This window comes from Eleutherodactylus coqui, chromosome 5 (assembly GCF_035609145.1).
Source record: "Eleutherodactylus coqui strain aEleCoq1 chromosome 5, aEleCoq1.hap1, whole genome shotgun sequence".
Lineage (NCBI taxonomy): Eukaryota > Metazoa > Chordata > Amphibia > Anura > Eleutherodactylidae > Eleutherodactylus > Eleutherodactylus coqui.
This window is the reverse complement of record NC_089841.1, coordinates 74,229,639-74,253,436: the sequence shown is the minus strand read 5'-3', so window position 1 is coordinate 74,253,436 and position 23,798 is coordinate 74,229,639. Positions and strand designations below refer to the sequence as shown.

The 23,798-nt window shown below is 40.7% G+C and overlaps 1 protein-coding gene across 2 annotated transcripts in view; it reads left to right on the top strand.

The window, feature by feature from the left end:
* The window catches only part of ARL15 (ADP ribosylation factor like GTPase 15), a 254,827-nt gene extending 235,075 nt beyond the window's left edge, over window positions 1-19,752 (top strand). For both annotated transcript variants that reach the window (XM_066602734.1, XM_066602733.1), the window contains one exon: window positions 16,993-19,752. In XM_066602734.1, coding sequence (XP_066458831.1) covers window positions 16,993-17,145 — 153 coding nt within the window. In that variant the 3' untranslated portion in view covers window positions 17,146-19,752. The remainder of the gene's footprint in view (window positions 1-16,992) is intronic.
* Window positions 19,753-23,798: the final 4,046 nt, after the last annotated feature.

Here is a 23,798-nt window from a genome sequence, read left to right as displayed (position 1 = left end):
TACGGCGTAGGATTAAAGCTTCTGCTCCTGCAATCAAGCAACAGCAGGTCAAATCATTGGCTGTTAGACACAGCCGAGAACCCGGAGGAGAAGGGAGAATCAGTTTTTAAACACTTCTGCCTTTTCCTTCCTTTCCAGACTATATAGCATTAAGTCAGTGATCACATGATCGCTGGGTGCCACCTGTCACAGCAGAGCTGCAAGGTCCCAGCAGACTCAGATAAGCTCCGTTAGTGACTACTGTAACTACAGGGGAATGTTTTCTCCTCTAACTCGGGCTTCTACGGATGCCCCAGCTGCAGTGGAAAAGTGTGAAATTTAAAAAGAACAAAACAAGATGAATGACCCCCAGAGGTCTTTATATGGCGTCAGAAGGGGCATAGGTGGTAAAAAAAAAGAATTACAAAAATAAATCTAAAAAATTACAGATTAAAATAAAAATATATAGATAAAGATAATGACCCACCCTGACGCCAACCAAAACAGTCGCCACATGCACCCTGTAATCTAAAACTATACAAATTATATATCAAAATGACTGAAACACAATGAGGAACCCTTTCTTGTACTTGGCATAAATATATAAATTTTAAAAATAAACTAAAAAATGGGGAAAGTCAGCGAAAAAAAAAAACATAAATAAATATTCCTATATGTCATGGGGGTCGGAGGGAATGTAGCAAAAATAATGGCAGCTGAAGAAAAAAGAATCGGGCAGTAAAAACACCACATGGGTAAAATCCCTAAAAAGTATCTGGTCCTTTAGGACCAAAACACCCTGATCCTTAAGGGGTTAATGGAGAGTACCTGTAAATAAGCACCCAGTACACTGGGTGTTCAGAGTGGGCACTGTTTTTCTGAGCATTGCTGGGAATTCAAGCAATCAGGTTTCCATATTATAGCAATCACTTCTACAAACTTGTCTTATTGTCTTTAAATCTTCAAGTCCATAAAACATCCCAACTAGAGATGAGCGAACGCACTCGGTAAGGGCGATTTCGCAATTGAGCACCGCGATTTTCAAGTACTTCACTACTCGGGTGAAAAGTACTCGGGTGCGCTGTGAGGCGGGGGGTTGCAGAGGGGAGTGGGGGGGAACAGGGGGGAGCCCTCTCTCTCTCCCTCCCCCCCCCCACTCCCCGCTGAAACCCCCCGCTCACCCACAGCGCACCCGAGTACTTTTCACCCGAGTAGTGAAGTACTCGAAAATCGCGGTGCTCAATTGCGAAATCGCCCTTACCGAGTACGTTCGCTCATCTCTAATCCCAACCAAGATATCACAAAAATAATGATAATCTAGTTTATTTAGGGGAACATTCGAGACTAATACGATCCACTTCACTGCTATGAGTTAGAGTACGATGCACGGTGTTTAAAATGCATGAGATATGTTCATGTCTGCTTTCATGAATATTTAATCCGGTTCTAAATAAAGATGGTTCTTTTAATCCTTGGATTTTTGTGCTGGATTTACCTTTTGCTATGTAGCATTACATATCTGGGATCTAGCTCAGTGAACTCTTATCCATGTAGTATTATACATTCATCCCGTGTGGACACTAAGCACTGAGGCCGTGAGACGCTTTCGTTTTTACCTTTTCACACTTTGTTGTACCAATTGCTGGGCCTGATTGACACAAAGGGTATTTCTCTTTGGTGTTCTTTGAAACCTTATATCATATACCGCCTGCACAGGGTATCCGTTTTGCTATGAGTTGAGTTGATCGGAGACTAAACCTGAAGTTCAGGGCAGTAATTTATTAAGACGCTTGCAGCTTCAAATAGATAAGAATGAGAGCGATTCAAACCCACCAGGTGTTTGGCATCTGCTGATGCCACACCAAATCCAGAAATGCTTATAGCTCAAGCCAAGGTAGGACGTGTAGCACATCATCTCCTTGGGTGATCCCAAACTTACATGATACGAAGCATCCACTTCCAATACCGATCAGTGGATTGTAGTAGAAACCAGAGAGAAAGCCAAAGGATAGGCGCAAAGTATCATAAGGCCATCAAAGTTATCAAAGTAAAATTTTAACTAAATACCTTTACAGGGCAAGAGAGGGACTGCCCGGAACATCTGAACCCCTTAAAGGAGATGTCCCGAGGCAGCAAGTGGGTCTATACACTTCTGTATGGCCATAATAATGCACTTTGTAATGTACATTGTGCATTAATTATGAGCCATACAGAAGTTATAAAAAGTTTTATACTTACCTGCTCCGTTGCTGGCGTCCTCGTCTCCATGGTGCCGACTAATTTTCGGCCTCCGATGGCCAAATTAGCCGCGCTTGCGCAGTCCGGGTCTTCTTGTGTTCTCAATGGGGCTCCGTGTAGCTCCGCCCCGTCACGTGCCGATTCCAGCCAATCAGGAGGCTGGAATCGGCAATGGACCGCACAGAAGCCCTGCGGTCCATGAAGATAGAGGATCCCGGCGGCCATCTTCAGCAGGTGAGTATGAAGACGCCGGACCGCCGGGATTCAGGTAAGCGCTGTGCTGTTTGTTTTTTTAACCCCTGCATCGGGGTTGTCTCGCGCCGAACGGGGGGGGGGTTTAAAAAAAAAAAAACCCGTTTCGGCGCGGGACATCTCCTTTAAGTATGTGAATTGAGTCTCCAGTAAAAGGAAACCACATCACATAAAGTTCCAAGGTTTATTAGTGGATACCAACTCTATGCATATAAGCTCAACGCTTTCCTGGGGCAATTAATTCAAGACCTCTTCATTTGGAGAAAATATAATGGTACAAAAACAGTGCAACGCTTACGTTTATGAGGGGTCAGATGAGCTGGTCTTGTCTAGAAATCTTGAAAATGTTTCAATACTACTATGCATGTAGCTGAGCCCACAATTTTGTGTGATCAATTTTCACTGGGTACAATTGAGCACCAATTGATTTTGACTAAGTAGTAGGCTCCACGGTGACTTTCAGGTGCAACCCATGGGGGTAAAACCATTGCGGTCTACAAGTTCAATAAAATGTGTTCAGAAGCTAATCGTATGCCCTAAACTGTTAGAGCCAATGATAATGTTTTTAAGTAGATACCTTATATTAATAGAGAGAGGCTATCAAAAAAGACATATTTTCATAGTTTGTACAACAATGTACGATATTCACCAAACAAATAATAAGTCTCTGTGCCCTACATTTTTGTTTTCCTATGTAGTCTTTTGTGGTGTCATCATGCCAGGAGTCTCATAACTGAAACATCAAGTTTCCCAACCAAATCATTGCAACGTCTTACTTAAGTGAAGACATTTTCCTTCTTAACGTTGTATTAGATTTTGCAACATACATTCCTCGAATAAATTAGAAGTTGGTATTGTTGTTGTGTTTGGCCCAGCGAACACATTCATGGCTGACTGACTGATTCTCCTGGGATTAACTATGCCAGCATACTTAAGAAGAGTATTTGTATATAAGGAGAGAAAATTTGTATCAAGAAAAGAATATCGGTGGATGGTTGGCCCACAATAATGGGTTTCAATAATTAAGACTACTTTTGTTGGAACCAATCACTTGACAATGAGGTCTTATTGTGTTTATTAGGAGTCGGTTGGGTCACAAATCTTTTTGACTCTTCCTGTGCTATTAAAGGTGGTTGTGTACATATTCTGTAGAGTGGCAGGGTGATCCCTAAGAATCAGTTCCTCTAAGGAACAAAGAAATCTCAGTGTGATGTGAGTACTTCCTGTTCTTCTAATTGGGCAGGATCATTCATTGAGAGCCCAATAGCATATGAGATTAACTTCATTTCATTTTTTCAACTGAGGGGCTACTACAGGTTCCCTTTTTAACATGTAAAATGGGCATTTTAAAAAGTTTTTTTTTATAGTCTCAAAGTTTGAATGGGGAAGGGGCGGGACTTGTTATTTGTATAGCGCCAACTTTTTCTGCAGCACTTAGAAGCTTAGATGCTTTCCAGTCAACATATTTAATACATTTATCTCATCTGATCAGAAGGCCCATGATAGGCTACAAGAATAAGGGAATGGAATTGTCACTTTCTTATTAAAAATTCATGCAACTGTCAAGAACCCATCCATTCATATCCAGAAGAGAAAGTGTCTACAGAGAGTATCTGTCACTCTGGAGAACCCAACATATGCATTCTTTACGTGCAGAGCCCATTGATTTCAATGGAAACTATTAGGGCTTTTTTCATCAAGGTCACGTGAACCTGTGACAGGGATGTCTGTTGCTTTTATAGGTGTGTTACTCTGAAATGCTACAGCGTTTCAGAATATGTAGACTTTGAAATCTGACTCTCAGCTGAGCTCCGAGTCACGAGGATAGGTCACGCTGGCCTATCCCCACCCACTGCATGAAGACCAATAGCTTTCTCCCTGCTTGTTTATAGGAAGAGAGCTATCACTCTGCAAGCAGTGAGCAGAGAGGGGCTGGCGCGGCCCGCCACTGGAAGGTCAAAGTGTATTTATTCTGAAACGCAGTGTTTCAAAATATAACACCCAGGGGGGCAACCGGTTTCCCAGGTTCATACCACCCGTGGTTCGGAGGAACGTGAACCTGATGACAATCCTTTTAGTTTCCCGTTTAGTTGTCACTACGGAGTAGTTCAACACTTGCTGCCAGTTCACAGCATTGTAGTCAACCTAAAACTGGGGGTTTCTTTTAACAAGAAAGGAATGGCCAGTGTGAACAACTCCTTTAAGTAATCGGTAGTCATTTTGTAGCAAGTTTACTATAATGGTACATACCAACTACCCTGTCTATTCACAATCAATGGGACCTATAAAATCCGTCGACCGCAAATAACACTTGTTTTCTCAAATTATATACAAGGTCGGTTGATATCACCACAACACCCCATCTGAATTTTTTTTTTCAGCGGTTTGATTGACAGCAGTATGTGTCTCGAGTGTCTCTGGGATAATGCAATGATGTGAAAGTCAGCTTTCACTATCAGACGGTGATAATGTAGATCCAAGGTGGAATGGTGAGAAAACTTGGTTAAATGTCATTATAATGTCATGCTTAGCCTTGGTTTTAATCATGAAAGGCATTTCCTGAATAATCCTATGACCAGATTTACAATGGCATTTACTTATAATGGAGCTCCTGAAGGGAGTTCATGTGTTCTTAGATTCCAGCTGAGTTGAGTCCTGGGTATCTCTTTCTGGTGTTACAGTATCGTTAGCAGTAATTATTTACTACACAAACATTAAGGGCAAGCTCTTTAAAGCGAGTTCCCTGTGTTTTCCCTAGGAAAGAACACACAGCTTCAGTGATTGTCAGGCTCAGACAGTTGTTCATTGCCAGCTCATTTTCTTAAGGGAGCTTAGTGTAATCTCTGGACACATACACACACAAAACAGCACTGATCTTCTACTTTAAAAGAACTGAGAGTCTGCTCTTTTCGGACTACTTAAATACGGTAGACTTTTTTTTTTTTTACTTGGATGGCATTTCAGTGTCTAAGACTCTAATCTTGAAAAGGCAAAATGTGATTGTGAGAAAAAGTGTCGCACATTTACAGATGTGGAGGAGTCGGGATGACAGTAATTTAATGATATTTTTGGGGTGTGTACAAAGTGTAAAACTTCATCAAAACTATCGGGATAAGCTTTTATATGTCATTGGTCAATGGGAACTTCGTCGTAGAAATATTGTAAAAAACAATTGTGCAAATGAAGCCTGTGCAGAGTCTCCAAAGTCAGATCCATTTGGAGGTGACTTTAGACCCCGTTACTTACCACTAGGGTCTATTTGTTATGTAGTGATTCACAACTAGGCTATTAATCAACATGTGGTGTTTAAAAATTGAATAACCATGCTTAGAAGGTCGTTAAAAGTGACATGACCTTTATAAATAGGGTGTGGGCCCTAGGAATAATTTTCTTTATTAGGACCAAAATACCTCAGTCCAATTCTAGATGTGCAATCCACTTTAAAATTCTTTTAACGATGATGAACCTAGCATTTTGGGATGTCCTAGTAGGGTTTTACTATAATTTTGTGTAGGACTGCATTTAAAGAGAAAATGTCACCACTGATGAGCACCATAAAGTTAAATTTCTACAAGTGACCTCATAAGAATGGAGGGCCAGGTGGGTATAAAAAGTATGTCCTCGGAACCTGGCCTACGGGAACCAGTTGGGGGTGCACACATGTGGTGACAGGTTCCTTTTAAGCCAATTTTATCTTGTATTGTCCATAAATTTGCACTACAAACTGAAAGGCAAATGTACCCCCTGCTATGGTCAATTTGCCTTTCAGTTTGTAGTGCAAATTTATGTTTTTACATGCGTTTTTTGTAGTGTAAAAATTGTGTATTGTTATGCATAAGGCATGGACAGAGGTCAATCTCTAACTTTCCATATGCCTCAGTCCTTGATAAACCCCTATAAACTTTAATATTGGTTTGTTAGGTTTTCTTGAAGGTAAATCGGCAAGGAACTATCTGAATAGCATATACATGTATAGCCAGTTAGAGATTGACCTCTGTTCATGTCTTCTGCGTTACAATACTGATGGGTTTGTAGACTTTTTATCATGAATTTGTCAATTATCACTTTTCGGGGTACTTTCACAACCTGTTTGAAGCTGCCCAATTTTTGTACTACAAAAACCGCATGTAAAAACATGGCTCACTCATTCAGTGTGGTTACAACTTTTCTTTTTCTCATCAGAGATTAAAGGGGTTGTCCCGCGGCAGCAAGTGGGTCTATACACTTCTGTATGGCCATATTAATGCACTTTGTAATGTACATTGTGCATTAATTATGAGCCATACAGAAGTTATGAAAAGTTATTCACTTACCTGTTCCGTTGCTGGCGTCCTCGTCTCCATGGTTGCCGTCTAATTTTCGCCGTCTAATGGCCAAATTAGACGCGCTTGCGCAGTCCGGGTCTTCTCCTTTTCTCAATGGGGCTCCGTGTAGCTCCGTGTAGCTCCGCCCCGTCACGTGCCGATTCCAGCCAATCAGGAGGCTGGAATCGGCAATGGACCGCACAGAAGCCCTGCGGTCCACCGAGGGAGAAGATGCCGGCGGCCATCTTCAGCAGGTAAGTAAGAAGTCACCGGAGCTCGGGGATTCAGGTAAGCGCTGTCCGGTGTTCTTTTTTAACCCCTGCATCGGGGTTGTCTCGCGCCGAACGGGGGGGGGGGGGGGGGGTTGAAAAAAAACAAAAAACGTTTCGGCGCGGGCCACCCCGTTTAAGGCCTCCTTCCCACGAACAGATTTCCGCCGCGTAATTCGCGGCGAAAATCCGCTGCGTTGCCCGCTACTATTAGGTTCTATTGAACCTAATAGCACAATGCTCACGGTGCGGAATTCGCACCGTGAAATCTCCCGTCCTCACCCGCGGCATGCTCTATTTGCCGCGGGTGTACGCGCTGACGGCTTCCATTGCAGTCAATGGAAGCCGTCCGTTCACGCTATCTTCCGCTGCAGCACAGCGGAAGATAGCGTGAAAACGCTTCCCTGCCTACCGCCGCCGCGTCATGTGATGCAGTGAGTGTGTCATGTGACGCGGTGGCGGTGAGCGGGGAAGCGTCATGCAGGAGCGAGAACGCCGGATCCGCTGGTAAGTATAGGGTCTCTGGGGGGCGCCGTGACGGGCTTCGCCGCGGAATATTTCGCCGCGGAGCCCGTCACGGCCGTGTGCAGCCGCCCTAATGAAAACTGCAATTTTTAGAAGCAGTTTACTTTTTAAATCAACAAGGGAAGGAATCATCAGAAAATGACTTATTATATAAATCACATTTTTGTTTTTAATGTAAATTTTTTATTAAACATATTTTTAAGAATATTGTTTTTGTGGGGTTTTTTTTGTTCTTTGTCACAATCTATATTTTTTTAATTTTCTAAAATTCTGCATTTTCACACTGACCATACAGCTTCATACTGGTTTGTCACTTTCTGATCTGTAGAGAAAGCTTTGCAGCAGTCATCTCACTAACATCACAGGCAGGATTACACCGAGAGGTAACATCTATATGAAAATAACAGCGGATCCACTCTTCACAATCGGTATAAGCTGGGACTATTTACTGCTTCTCCCTGCAAAGTGACCTCTGCACATATCTAGACCAGTCTCCCATCCAAGTCAATGGGTCTCCTTCTGTCCATTGTGTGAATACCCCATGAAGCAGCCCTAAAGCATATCTTCTAAATGCTGTTAAGTGTAGGTTAGGAAAGATGGCAGCCCCTATAGTCATGTGCAGTCAAAAGAATAACTAACAAATTCTTCAATCAGAAAATAAAAACCGATTAGAAAAATGAAAAAATGTTTCACTATTTGGTTTTAATGAATCCAAAATTTTGGGCGATCTAGTCCCTTTGATAGTAGACTAACGATGTATAGAAATACATATTTTAGATATTTTTTAAAATTATTGACTTCTAACCACATTTTAGACTATCTATATTTGTAAATACTGTATATTTATATACTGTAAATTTGGTGAAGTCTTTCCATTCGTTTATTTTACACACTTCAGAACTTTGCATAGTAGTTCAACAATATTCAACTATACAGTTAATGATAGAAATGTATAATTTTATTCAAAATTACTAAAAATGCCTAATTTGGTAAAATTAAATGCATGTGATTATCAGCCGTTAAAGATTTTCATAAAAATGGCAATTATTTTGGCGAAATGGCTGACTAGCTTTATTAATCTTATTTAAATCATCCCCCAACACTTCTACACGCTAAACAATAATATTGTCATCTTCTGATCCATATCGATTTTTGACACTTAATTAGATTGGGCTCATAAGAGAATTCGTAATTGGTCTCACTATATTATGCTGCGAGTTGTTCTAATAATGATTGTACAAGTCCTGAGAATGGTGTTGGGTTTTACTTTTTTTGGGAGGGGGGGTTGTGCTTTACATTTTTACGCAGCACAATTTGTCCACATCATGCTTAAAAGTCTGCTATCAAAGAATCAATTTTATGGTGATTCATCCAGTCTGTAAACAAGTCACTTAAAACATCTTCCTCTCGAGCAGCAGACCAAGTAACTGATATTTTTACAAGTCAGCGTTTCAGATTTACAAACTCCCTTTTACCTTTTTCATTATTTCTATCTATGTTTACAGAGTTTTGTGCTATAAAAGTAGAAGTAGAAAATTTGCCTTTCTGAAAAGTTTTTTAGATTTTTACAGTTTCCTAAAAATATATTCATTCAAAGGTCGACTTTGTTTCGATTTTTGTAGAGAAATTTTTTTAAAAATTGATAAATTGAATGGTTAACTTTTTCTACATATATTTTCGGTTTCTGAACATTTAACAGACTAATTTATAAAAATGTTGTCTTGTGATTAGCACTACTATTATTGGTAGAAAATCTGCAATGGGAGTAGAGGCCTTTCCTTCATTTTCAATATTATGGCATGTATGCTTTTCTCTGACGAGCTCTCTTCATTCTTTCCGAGAGTGGAAATTCTAACATTCATGGTTACGTCTAGCCTAGAAAGTCATGGTGTAATCCATAATAGCTGCTGTAATACTATTTTTGGATCTTAAAAGTTAATTTATGTACATCACTTCCAATAAATGACTGTGTGGTAAGGATATTACTACCCTGTTTATGATTATAATTTGTCTTTTATATTAAACACGTGTATAGTTATTATCATTGAAATATTAAATTAGCAAACTGTTCACAAACACATGACATGTTCTCCTATTTCAAATACTTTTCTTGAATACCACCCAAACTGTCATAGTAGAGTATTTAATTCTTCCCTAAGGAACATTCTTATGTTTCAAGCCTTTCTTTGGCCCGTTCTTTATTTTCACCCCCCTCCTCAGCTTTTGCTGGGTCGGAAACCTTTCCTAAGATTAAAGTGGCATTTCAAACTAGCTAAAAAAACAGCTTCTGGTTTGTTTTGATCTGTTTTTGATTGCTTGTGGCTCTCTGCTTTCTTTTACATTCTCATTATACTTTTGACTTTTCCATAACCTGTGTATATAAATATACTCTTTATCAAAAAAAAAAAATCCAGCACCTAGTAAGAGCTGTTGTTTTGCTGCAAAACTCAACATGCAGTTACATCTCAAACAGGTATGCAAATGATTAGAGATGTGGTGTCATTTGATGAACGGTTTTTACTACCCGAGGCCCTAAAAGTGGTTCCACCCTTGGCCTGTAAAAAGGCCTTCAGAAGCTACTTGTGTGTGCCTAGTGGAACCGGATTGTTTTCAGCAACGAATGCAGGCTTAGCTTAGGCATTGACTACGACAGTGTTTGTGTCTGGAGACTTAAGAGGCGAGTGCCTCAATCCTGTCTTTGTTGGAGAGGTACACTGCCCCCACTGCTGGTGTGATCATCTGGGGGGGCCATTGCATATGATAAACCATCACCACTAATAGTGGTAAAAGGGATAATGACAGCTCAGTGATATGTTCAGGACATCCTACAGCCAAATGTGTTGTTTCTCGTGGCAATGCTCCCAAGAGGCATATTCCAGCAGGATAATACTCGACTGCACACAGCAAGCGTATCGCAGGAATGTTTCCGCAACATTGTCACACCTCCGTGGCTGCCTGTTCATCAGTAGAACATATGTGGGACCGATTGGGGCGCTAACTTTGACAGTTTGCATGATTTAGAAGCTTGGTTACAGCAGTTGTGGACTGATATACTGCAAGATATCATACAGGACCAGTATGACTCCATGCTCGCCTGTATCACATCTTGCATCCAAGCTAAAGGCGGCCCAGCAAGTACTAGAGTCTCGCCATTGCTAGGGAAGGTTGCGTACGGCTCCAGTGATTTGCTTTTTCAACAAGTTGTTCAGTTTTTCACCTATTTTGTGATTGCTGATTCATACAAACAACATGCAAAATTTTGTTTCCTTTTCCACTGCTCAAAGCACCTGTAAAAAAAGAAAGAAAGACTCACAGAGCTGGATCGGGTGAATACAGAGGGTGAGGCAAGGGTGTCATGCTGTTTTTCATAAAAAATTACTTAAGTCAACGCTTTGTGGTGACTGGTTCTCCCATCATGACAATGCATCAGTCCACACAGCGCTGGATTACTGGAGCCAAACGCAACCTTCCCCAAAAATGTCAGCTAGCATCCCTCCTCAGAAAGGTTCTGCAGACATTCACTTAGCAACAGAAGCCTGTACTAGTAACACCCCCACCAGAAGAAATATCAGAGCAAATGGACAATTGATTGCGGAAAACTGATCACTTGAAGTGAGACTCTAGTACCCTACTGGATGCAAGAGGTGATGTGGGGGAGTAGGAGTCACACTGGTCCTATGTGTGATATCTTTGTAAAGCCATGATCAATGCTGATTGTGGTATGTAAGCAGTTAACAGAATCTTTGGCCCCCCCTCCAGGCATGGAGGGCCAAAGGCTTGCTGTAGCAACTGGAGGCCTGACAATCTCCGGGTCTACTATGTCGGGTGCTGTCAGAGAAATAGAGATAATACACTGCAATATAGAAGTACTACACTGTATTATCTGAATGATCATAGGATTTCAGGTTCAACTTTGCTAAAGGGAGGTGGAAAAAAGTTTAAAATAAATTGAAAAAAATATTCAAATGGAACAAATTTTAAAATTAAAAAAAAAATCGCACATCCAGAATAATCCATACAATAAGTTCAGCACACTTTTTATGTTGCATGGCAAGCACTGTAAAAAAATAAATCCTAAAGCTTTTTTTTAGCCCTTTTCGCCTTCCAAAAAACACAATAAAAGTACTCAACAAAGTTACATGTACCTCAAACTGGTACCAAAAAAAGCTATAGCACATCATGCTAAAAACTAGCACAGCTCTGTGTTCTTACGTTGCCACAAAACCTATTGTAGACTAGTTCAAAGTCTTAAACCCTGCTAGCACGACACACCGTGATCTCCCATTGCATTAAGAGTCAAGTAAAGAAAAATACTTCTGTATATCATTTGTACTTCATGGTTAATGCCCCCCAAAATTTGCAGGATTGATGTTTTTTCAGTCGCCATCCTCAGAGAAAAATAATGCAATAAGCTATGCAATATATAATATGTACCTTAATTTGGTACCAATAAAAAAAAACTATAGCTTGCCACGCAAGGAACAAGCCATCATACGACTCGTATGTGTACGGAAAATTGAAAACAAATATATGGCGCTTGAAAATGGATATGAAAATTCCAAAATATCATCGTTGTCTTGAGTACCAAACTAGGCTGCATCTTTAAGGCCTCATGTCCACGGGCAAAATATGATTTAAGATCCGCAGCGGATCTCCCGCATGCGGATCCGCATCCCATAGGATGGTCAATAAAAGGCATTTTAAAAAAAATGGAGCATGAAAAAATCTGGACCATGCTCCATTTTCGTGCGGGTCTCCCGCGGGGACGGCTCCCGTGGGCTTCTATTGAAGCCTATGGAAGCCGTCCGGATCCGCGGGAGACCTAAAATAGGAATTTAAAAGTATTTACCCATCCGGAGCAGACCGGGAAGGTCTTCTCTTCCTCACGGCCGCATCTCCCTTGCTTCGGCTCTGCGGATGTGACAGGCGCATGCGCGCGGCACGTCGACGACGTGCCGCCGGCGTGAGGAATTCATCCGCCGGCCGAAAAAGAAGATCCGGCCGGGAGGAAGAGCAGAGCTTCGCCGCCCGCTACGGATAGGTAAATTCTTATAAATTCTTATTTTCAGCCCTCATGTCCGCGGGGCAGGAGGGACCCGCTGCAGATTCTCCATGGAGAATCTGCAGCGGATCTGATTTTCCCCGTGGACATGAGGCCTAAGGGGGTAATAAAGAATGTATTTTTATTGTGATTGTGCCGTGTACGATCTATCTGTAGGAGTAGCTCTTCGAATAGTTACACAGACCATATAGTGTTTTTTAATGGCCCATAATTGTAGGACTACTATAATCGTTTTAAATGTCAACCAGGTAATTAACATAGTCATAAAAACACTTAAGCAGTTTAAAAATAACTTTTTGTAATGATCCAAAGTTAATAGAAACTTAATGCGTTCCCAACGCCTCATAACACCCAAGGAAATCTGCAAAATCGAGTCTTGTTCCTGCTACTTTGTACAGAGCCCATTGTGAGAAAGTTACTACTGGCCACTTCAGAATGAAATGGGCTTTTGTGGCCCGGTAGTCGGTCCGTGCTGTCCAGTATATTGGTCTTCTATGTGGCACAATAATTGATATATACAGCACATTCCCACTGCAGGGAGATAAGGATCGAGTCTCTACTAACAAGACGTTGAATTTTGCACCCAGCAAATTCTTGGATATTTTTGTAATTTCCGCCGTTTGCTCTACATGTTGGAGGCTCCTGTATCTAAGCTCTGGTTACTCACAGGAGGGGAGCGTTGCACAAGCGCTCTGGGAGCTTTATCCTGCCATATTTGTCAGCTTAACACCAACAAAATTATTTGTGAAGTGGCTGCTCTTAACTTTGTTTTGCTAACATGATTGTGGAGCTGTCATTGTCGGAGATTTATTGAGCAATAAAATGAAATAAAGTGCATGTCTTATTCATGCCTAAAATATTATAATCTACTCGGCAGTAATCGCCCTGTCATCCTAACCACTGTAGGCGTGATATATAGACGTGCTGGGGATCACACGCTGAATTGGCCATATTTGATACTAGATGCTTCATTGTTTATTCATTTATGGTGTTAGGTGGGTGACTGTATATCTGTAATGTGTGCTTAGATATTACTATACACCCGGGATCCAGAGTTTTTAACAGAAAAAAAAAATACTTAAGGATCTATTGGCTACTAAAGAAAAAAATTTAGGAGCCAAATGAAATTTTTAGTTGCCAAATTTAAATACATGTATAATTGTTAAAATAATACGTAAATAAAAAGTGTAATCTACACATCAGCGCATTCATCTGCAGTATAGTAGATACATGCTGAGCGGCCCCTCACTGTATAACGAGCTGATCTAAAGCATCCACCCGCTGTATAGTATACACAGAGGGTCCCTACGCTGTATAACCATTACATCCAAATTGTCCCCCTGCTGTATAATATACACATCCAGAGCGTTTCCCCAAAGCATAATATGTATATAAAGAAGATCTCCCACCCAGTATAATGGGCAAATCTAGAGTGTTGCCCCCACCCCCCCCCCCCCCCGATATAATATACATATCCAGGGCATCCCTCTTAGGATAATATGCACATCCGGAGCTTCCCCTCAAGCACAATATACACATCTAGAACATCCCTTCTCCCCCTTAAGTATAATACATCCAAGAGTCCGCGCTATCGGTATAAAACGGCTGGCCGCAAATGGCAACAACACTCAAAAATCTTGACAGTTTGCAAAATCTTGAGTGAATTGGCGATAGTTTTGGTTGCCATTTGGAGCCGTGTACATTTGTTTTTTTGTTTTTTTTTAATTAGGTCTGTAAATATGTAAAAAGTATTTAAGCTGAGACTTTGCATGTTGGCTCAGTAGTTGGCACCGTTGCATTGCAGCACTACGTTCACATACCAGTGGAGGCAAGATTTGCATGGAGCTCGTATGTTCTTCATGTGCTTCTATAAGTTGCCTCCAGATTTTCCGATTTCCTCCAACACTTCAAAAGCATGTCTAGTACCGGATAATTGTCCTCCTATGAAATTGATGGATGTGTGAGTCTACAGAACATTGGATTATTTTGTTGCTATGTAAAGCCCCTCTTATACGGGACAACTGTTGGGCGTAAAAGCAGCCAATCCAGTGACAGATGCAGCGACAGACCAACAATGATTTTATGGTCTGCTTGAGAGATACGATCAACGATTTATCACTGATCGTTCTTTCACTGCACAATTATCGTGCAAACTGCTTGATCTAATTAGCGGTTTGCATCGTAATTACACCGTGTAAAAGGGGCTTTACAAACTTTAAGAAGACAATATTTTTTAGGGGGGGGATGGGGGGGAGGATTTACCGACTACTCTCCCAAAGCCTATCATGTGTCAATCTGGTCTTTTACTGGTAACCTTTTACTAAACGTTTGTTCGACAGTTACTGTACTTTTATAGTTGTGTTAGCGCTGATTTATAATACTGCCTGTATTTAATGACTTGTGTATTCTTTACAGTCTTCCATTCACTTTCAATATAGTCTTATTTGAGATTCTATTTTTCCTTTAAGTTGATAACTAAATATATGTCTTGTTTTGCTTTTTCAACATACCCGAGCCAGTGAGATATAGATTACACATGAAAGAGTGGGAATATTTGTTGCATACTTGTGGCTGTTTTGGTAGGAGTGTGGAAAACCAATATTCCTTAAGAAAATACCCTTACACAAAAGAATGTGCAAACTAAACTCTGTTCAGGCAACAGTTCTTTGTTGGTATGTTAGCAATGATCATATTTACTTATATCCTATTCCTGCCTGATATGGGCACAATAAACTTCAAACAGTTGTACTTCTGATTCAAGTAACAATTTGTTATACCAAATCCAATGCAATTTATGAACATGAGATAGAAGAACATTCCTCGAACAAGCACCTTTCCAACATGTCAATGCAATGAGTGAAACGACTTTCCAAAATTGTCGATTAAAATAGACCTATGTGCTGAAGGGTTGCTGCAGTTGCAGTCCAAAGTTACTACTAATAAATAAAGCTGTTTCTAGTTTGCTCCTTCAATTATGGGTTTCTCATCTTTTTGTTAAATGAGTCCTAAGAGCTGTGGAGGCATCGGTTGTTAGACTAAAACACCTTTTACGCGGGACCACTGTCAGGTGCTGAAGCGCTCAACAACCGTCCCATCAATGATCGCTACTATGCAATTACGATCAGTGATTTATCGTCTATCGGTCTTTCACTGCATGTGTTTCCACTACATTTATCATGCAAACCGCTCAATCTAACAAGCAATTGTAGAGTCAGTGTACAATAACGGAGGACTGAGTGGTTGCAGTCACGCTGGCTAGAATTGGATTAAAGGATGGAGAAAGATAATAGCTCAGAGAATGCTCAAGTGAGCTCTGAACTTGCAGGTCTGCAAGCAGGTATATCGGACAAAGCAAGTTTTGAAATAAAAAGAAGCAATGCAGAAAATATCCAAGTGTATTGAACTCTTTAAAGTACACCAATAATTATGTAAAAATCTCTTTTTTGCAGCTTCACGTACTCTCATCTTATAACTTACTGTTCTCCAGACAAATACATATAAATCAAACACTGCAAATGAATGAACAGATTACTAGAGACTTTAAGAACCAGTTAGAACATTCCAGGGGTCAACTATTTTCTTTTATAAAGCTAGCTGGTAGAGAAAAAAAGTGGACACCTACTCGCAAGTTTTAGGTACATTGCTTATTTTGCTACTGGAAATGGTTTAGTACTGCAGTAAATGATAGTGGGGGTAGTATGGTAGAAAATATTTAAGAAGTTGTTCTTGTTTCCCAAATCGTTTTCCAAATCGTCACATAAGCATTTGGGTTTTAAAGAAGGGGAAGTATAAAGTTGACTGTATCCATAATGCAAATGATCATATGTACCTATTTCTTTGGAAGAGACCAAAGGAAATTCCTGGTGCTGCTCATGAGGGATTGGGATGGTGAAGAAAAAAAATAAACTAGTGAGAATAACCAATATGGATAATTTGGCTTTGGGTCTGGCATTTCTATACTCATTCAATAGTTTAAGCAGAATCTGACAATCTATTGTGTATGGCCGAGTTAGTAGGGTTTTCACACCACTTAAAATTGCTTTACAAGCACTCTATCCTTCCTGGTTCCTGCTGACAGCACATGTGACTGCTGCAGCCAATCACTGATCACAGTAGTGACCTTGTACAGCCACTAATTGGCTGCAGCATCAACCAGGAAGGACAGAGTGGTTGTGAAGCAATTTTAAGTGGTGGGACAATCCTTTTAAGCAAATATTGTGACTTGATCTCTATAACTCAGTTGCGTTTTTCACTAATATGTGAGATTTGGTCCATAGTGAATTGCTTGTATTGAAGACCCTTCTCGCATTTACTCCCAAAACTCATTGGAATAATCAGTCCTGTTTGATGTCTTTTTTTTCAGATCAGAAAGTACTTTGAACTTGAACCTCTTGCTCGAGGAAAAAGGTGGATCCTTCAACCGACATCGTTGGATAACATGGAAGCTGTAAAAGACAGCTTTTCAATGCTAATAAACTTACTAGATGAGCGAGAACTTGAACCAGTACAAATATGAACGAGTGAGAACATCGCCCCTATACCAACAGCTGCTTCTATTCCAGAGTTGCAGGGGACGAGTGACATTGTCAAGCATGGGGTCACAATTGCTCCTGCATTGTTTTGCTGCCTTACATCCATGTTAATCTGCATTTTCTTTTAATGATCAAAGTCCTGGGTGTACAAATTTATGTTGAAAGAAAGCAAATTAGAGGCTTCCATACTACATGAATTGTTGGTTTCATATTTTTAATATTATTCGCACCCCTCGGGTTTTTGTGGTGGTCTTCTATACCGCTTTTATATTTCAATTACAGTATAGTTATTATTCACCCAGCAATGCTTTAAAATAGCCCTGTACTATTAAAAAAAAAAAAAAACTATGTAATTTTAACATGTACTGTACCTACCGAGTGCAGAGGCGGCCATTTTGTAACTCTGCGATTATCAATGTTCCAGGTTCTTCTGAATTCCTAATATCACTGATCAGATATCCAAAAATTAGTTGGTATTACCACAAGAATTCATCTTCTATAACACAGTATTGTATAACTAATTCTTATAGATTTTGTGTACTGCAGCATATGTTGGGTGTGTTTTCTATATTCGAGCCATTAAAGTGTGTGGGTGAATATCAGGTGCTTTTTCCGAGGAGCCAAGCCTCAGGCATGGCTGAGTTTTCCTAAAAGTCCATAAAAATGGTAAATATCTGCTGTATGAGGTTAATAATTTTTAGGAATGAAATACTACTGATTTAGTGCTCACTCCATACTCTAAGTAAGGCAAAATTCTGTCCCTGGAGCAGAGAGTAAGGGGGTATATGACCTGCAGTAGTTCTCTGCCATACTTCTATTATATCGATTCAGGATCCTGTTTTCAGCTGTACAAGATGGACAAATACTGGTTTAAGACTACCTAATCTCCACTGTGCATTAGTAGTATTAAACTACCATAGTACTATGCCTGCTCTGTGATTGGTCAGGGCTGTTCACACGATCAGCATTGGCGAATCAGAGAGCAGTGCACAGGGTGCATTAGGTAGTTCAAAAATTGCTGCTGCTATCTTTTGACGACTAAGAGCTGTCCCTCTCATCCACCGGAAATGGTGGATGAGAGGGACAGCTAGGAAAAAAACAACTGCAGGTAATGTACCTCTGCCCCTTCTAGTCCCAGAACAGAGTTTTGTTCCGAAACCAGAATGGTCGGTTTAATGTACTAGTTTAGTGTATTTTTTTTAAAGGGAACAAGTCATTTGCCTTAAGCACCATAAACTAAATTATGGTTCTGTTAGGCGAGGTGGAAGGAAGCTGGGTGATGCATTTTTTTATATTTGCCCAATGCTCTGGTTCCAATTGTGTCTGCCGCTAAAATCCGCTCGCTGCACGAAAATCTGACTTATTTTTTTTGGATAGCCTTGCGCGCTCTTTCCCATAGACTTGTATGGAAGACTGTGCGCATAGGGCTCTGAAAACAGTCAGACTTTCATGCACCGCATGGACTTCAGAGGTAGGAACTAGGGAACCTGTGATTTATAAAAAATACATAATCTGGCTCTCGGTCACCTCCCCTAACAGCACCATAAGTTAGTTCAGTGAGCTTTAGGCAGGTGGCAGTTTCCCTTTAATGTCATATGCTTGTGTATCCTAAACACCACAATACACCCTTTGTAAAAGAGATCAAGCACCTAGAAGAAGTTGTCGTTTTGCTGCAAAACTTGACATGCAGTTACATCTTAGGCAGATATGCAAATGATTAGGGTTATGGGGTGATTAGTTGAACGGTCTTGCCACCTGACACCCTAAAAGTGTTTCCAACCTTGGCTTATAAAAAGGCTCTCAGAGGCTACTTGTGTTTACTGGACCTCTTTTACGCAAGTGTAGAGGTTGTTGACCACTAGATGCCTCTATGATACAATTGAAAAGATTTTGCCAAGTTAAGAGTTTGAGAGGGGGCGTATTATTGGATTGCAATCCAAGCTAGAGACCATACAACAGGGTACTAGAGCCTCCATTCCCACCTGTATCACATCTTGTATCCAAGCTAGAGGCAGTCCAGCAGGGCACTAGAACCTCCACGCTTGCCCGTATCACATCTTGTATCCATGCTAGAGACCATACAACAGGGTACTAGAGCCTCCATGCCCACCTGTATCACATCTTGTATCCAAGCCAGAGGTGGTCCAACAGGGTACTAGAGCCTCCATGCTGCCCGTATCACAACTTGTATCCAAGCTAGAGACCATACAACAGGGTACTAGAGCCTCCGCCTCCCTTTAGTTTTTCATAATAAATTCTCCATTTGTTCTAATCGCTTACTTATATGAACGTTACAATCACACAGACAGTTTCATTCCGACAACTTCTTCTAGGGAAGGGATGGTTTTTGACAATGAGTGTATGTCAAATATCACAGTGAATGTTCTTTCTCTCATTGTAATATATATATTATTTTTAATTTAAACACAGCCAAGTTTTCCAGTGAAAATCTCTAAATGTAAATAAGTAGGTTTATTTGTGGGAGAGGAAATTCTTGTCTTAAACTTTTGATTGTTGACTAATTTTAATTTTATTTCTAATTTAATAGTTATTGGCAGTAAGAAAATAAAAACAGTATTATGATAAATTTACTATATCTGTGAGATGCCATTATTTTCTATTAAACACTACTCTTAATAGTTTGCCGAGAGGAAAACCATTTATATTAAATAATATAGCCTGTAAATGCTATGAAGATACATAGATGAAAACGAAAAGGGACCCATTAAAGTAGTTCCATATCAAATAGGAATGTCTATGTTAGAATGATTGTAATATTAATCTTGTAATAAATTTTTGTAGTTTTTTTGTGAGGGTTGTGTCTTTTTTCCCTTTTTGAGAAAAATTTAATCAAATAAAAAAAAAAAAAAAAAACAATGAGCAGCACAAGGTTTTTATTCACAGGCCGTAGATAAAACTGGTTTTACACCTAGATTTTTTTTTTTAATTATTCATTATGCTGCTATGTTTTAATGAGAAGGAAATCGTTTTATAGACACATGACATGAGGATTTTCCTGTGCGTTTTTTATTTTATTTTAGTTTAGCGGTTTTTTTTGACTATTTGTTACATGTGCTGCTGGGATCTGTAGTTCTAAGCTTCCTAGTAGCACAGCCCTCACAGGGTAAATTGACTGAGCTGGCTGGGTGTGGTACTTCCTGCTAGCCAATCTCCTGGGTCTGTGCTCTGTCCTGTTCTTGTTGCATGTGTATGTCTCCTGTTCTGTGGCTTGGCTCCTAGGATCAGCTAGGGCCCAGTTCCGAAGACTGCTGGGCCGCCCTTTATTGGGGCGAATCCCCCACTTAGGTAGGGCCATGCCGTCCTCCCGTGTAGAACAGGGTCAGTTGCCTGAAACCCGTGTGACCCTGTTGCAACCTGTGTGCGTGCATATTAATACTTACTACATACCACTACAACTATTCCATTCCGCTCCTATTTGGTCATGATCGTGTGGGCCCCGTTCTCAGTTTTGCCCACACGATCGTAACATAGGCATCAAGAACAGGACAGAGCACAGGGCACACAGTCAACTGCAACAGGAACAGGATCGAGCACAGACCTAGGAGATTGGCTAGCAGGAAGTACCACACCCAGCCAGCTTAGTCAATTAACCCTGTGAGGGCTGTGCTGCTAGGAAGCTTAGAACTACAGATCCCAGCAGCACACGTAACACTATTTGATTTAATAATGCTAATGGTGACCTGTGAAATTGTTTCTGGTTGTGTTGTATATTGTATTTTTTATATATTGTGAAGTGTCTGCCCCTACACCATCTAAGACCTGTGACTGCTTGCAATATTTGGGCTACTTTACTAATAATATATAAAAGTTAGACTTTGCAAACTTAGACTAGACAGTCTTAAAATGCGCCACTTGTAACTAAATTTTAAAACTGTCTAGTCTTAATTTAGACTACCTATTAGTTTGCTTAGTTTATGCCAAGAATTATGCCAATTTGGCGAAATTCTCAGCAATTTAGTACAATTTTAAGTGCAATTTAGGCTACACCACTTTCAGAGAAGTCGGAAAAACTGTTTGAAAGTGTCTAAAAACACGTGATAAATGTGTAAGACAGTTTTCTGACGGAATTTGCACCCCAAAAACTGTCATATTTTGAACGGTAAATAAGCCCTATTGTATTTTAGTAGTCACAATGAAAGAATATCTATCAGTTCTCGGCAGCAGCTGCTCCTGACAAGCTTCTGTCTGATGCCTAAAGCTTTACAACTGTCAGCAAACTTCTGTCTATGTCTGCCAGATCTAAGAATTCTGTCATGGCTCTCTATTTTACAGATCTAGATTTGGACATGTAGTCATTGTTGATGTGCTGTATAGTTTGTTGCTGCATATTGTGCCATGTCTATGATGTAAGCAGTCCAAACCTGGAATGTCATTCTTTTAGCGCAGTGTATTACATTGTATTTATAGAAGTGACAGATTTTTTTATAACCTGGTAAGTAGGGTGATTTTCTTCCTTTTTTGTAAATGACCATTCATTTATATTACAACTCTTTGTACCTTTGCTATAGTTGAGTGTAATAATGTTTGTTCAATATCTAAAATATTATCTGAACTTTATACTAAATTTACTATGCTGGAAAAATGCGTAAATTGTTATGTGGAGTGTGCCACGAACAAGGAAACATGTCGTATATCATTCGCAGTGATTTCCATAAAGTATGAAAATAAAGAAGAATGTAATATTCCGAGTACTTTTTTGTCTTTGGATGGGTTGCATGGAAGCTTTTTTGTAAGTATTTGTAGAATGCAATTAGCCTTGTCTCCATGATAGAACTTGATAAATATACTAGTAGAAAGCCCATGCTACTGCCTAAGCTACCACCCTGCCCCTCATTCCTAGGCAACAGGAACTGCTTGGCACAGGAGCCGCTAACCATGAACAACTTGTGCTTGCTAGCATCAATCTGCATATTCCTGTACAATTCTTCGATGTGAGCGCTAAATGAAGCAAAAGCACCCACGACACGGATTGGCAAAGCAATAGCAGCAGTCAGACGTGCAGGTTAGTTTTTCGGGAGCACAGTGGCGGGAGTTTGAATGAAACCACTCCCTTCCCCTGCTTAGTACTGCCCACATCACACTGTACATTTTCCGCTACACTGGTGATTGGTTGGCGTGGCATTGTTCTCCCTCAACCTCCACCCCCAGACTGGTGAGTGCGGGACACCGTGTCTTCTATGGTATAAATAATAAAGTGTCAAGTCCCCTTCCATTGGTTCATATATATATAGATGCCTTAAAGGGGTTGTCTCGCGAAAGCAAGTGGGGTTAAGCACTTCTGTATGGCCATATTAATGCACTTTGTAATATACATCGTGCATTAAATATGAGCCATACAGAAGTTATTCACTTACCTTCCCTGCGCTGGCGTCCCCGTCTCCATGGCTCCGTCTAACTTCAGCGTCTAATCGCCCGATTAGACGCGCTTGCGCAGAAGGGTCTTCTGCCTTCGGGTCTGGCACGAGCGGCGTTCTGGCTCCGCCCCCTTCTACGCGTCATCGCGTAGCTCCGCCCCGTCACGTGTGCCGATTCCAGCCAATCAGGAGGCTGGAATCGGCACACGTGACAGGGCGGAGCTAGGCGATGACGCGTAGAAGGGGGCGGAGCCAGAACGCGGCTGCTGCTGGACAGACCCGAAGGCAGAAGACCCTTCTGCGCAAGCGCGTCTAATCGAGCGATTAGACGCTGAAGTTAGACGGCACCATGGAGACGGGGACGCCAGAGCAGGAAAGGTAAGTGAATAACTTCTGTATGGCTCATATTTAATGCACAATGTATATTACAAAGTGCATTAATATGGCCATACAGAAGTGTATAACCCCACTTGCTTTCGCGAGACAACCCCTTTAAGGTGTCATGTGGTCATCCAACTACATGGTGGCAGTATTTGGGTTACAAACGACACAAGACACACTAGCACGTATATCTATTAGATTATAAGATGGCCTGTTACATTGAGTCATCCACTTTTTTTTTGTTTCACCAAAAAATAAGCTAAGCACAGTGTGTCCCCCTGCTGCTGCCCACAGTCACCAGTTATAATCTGTGAGGGAAATTAGCTGAAACCTTCAGATTTCCTACAGCATCACAGGGGAAATAAAATATTCTTTATAATGTGCCCATTGAAAGCAGTGGTGTGTGTGTGCGTGCGTGCGTGCGTGCGTGCGTGCGTGTGTAGAATGACACTCCTTGTAGCCACTTTGGCTAGTTGAGTGTCCTGAATCAGATAATTCCTTTTCTTAACTGTGAAAAGCCTAATTTGGTATTTTAAAAAGTTTTATTTTCTAAACTAGAAAACCTTTAACACTTTTGAACTTTGTTAAACATGCGAGCAGTGTGTCACATATCCTACCATAAACCGTAGTAAGGAACACATGTAGCAACGTCTTACCAACTTTTATCCTTTTTATATTGATAAACAAGTTATCAATGTATCCTACAAGTCTTAAAGTGCCAAAGCAATGTCCCATCAGCATTCCTTCATGGGCTCAGGCATGTGAAGGAACACTTGGAATAACATAGCCAACCACACTACTCAAACGGGTATCATGCAATAAAGTGAACTAATGGCTAATATATGTGTGTGTAATACATAATGGGAGTCAACAGGCAACGT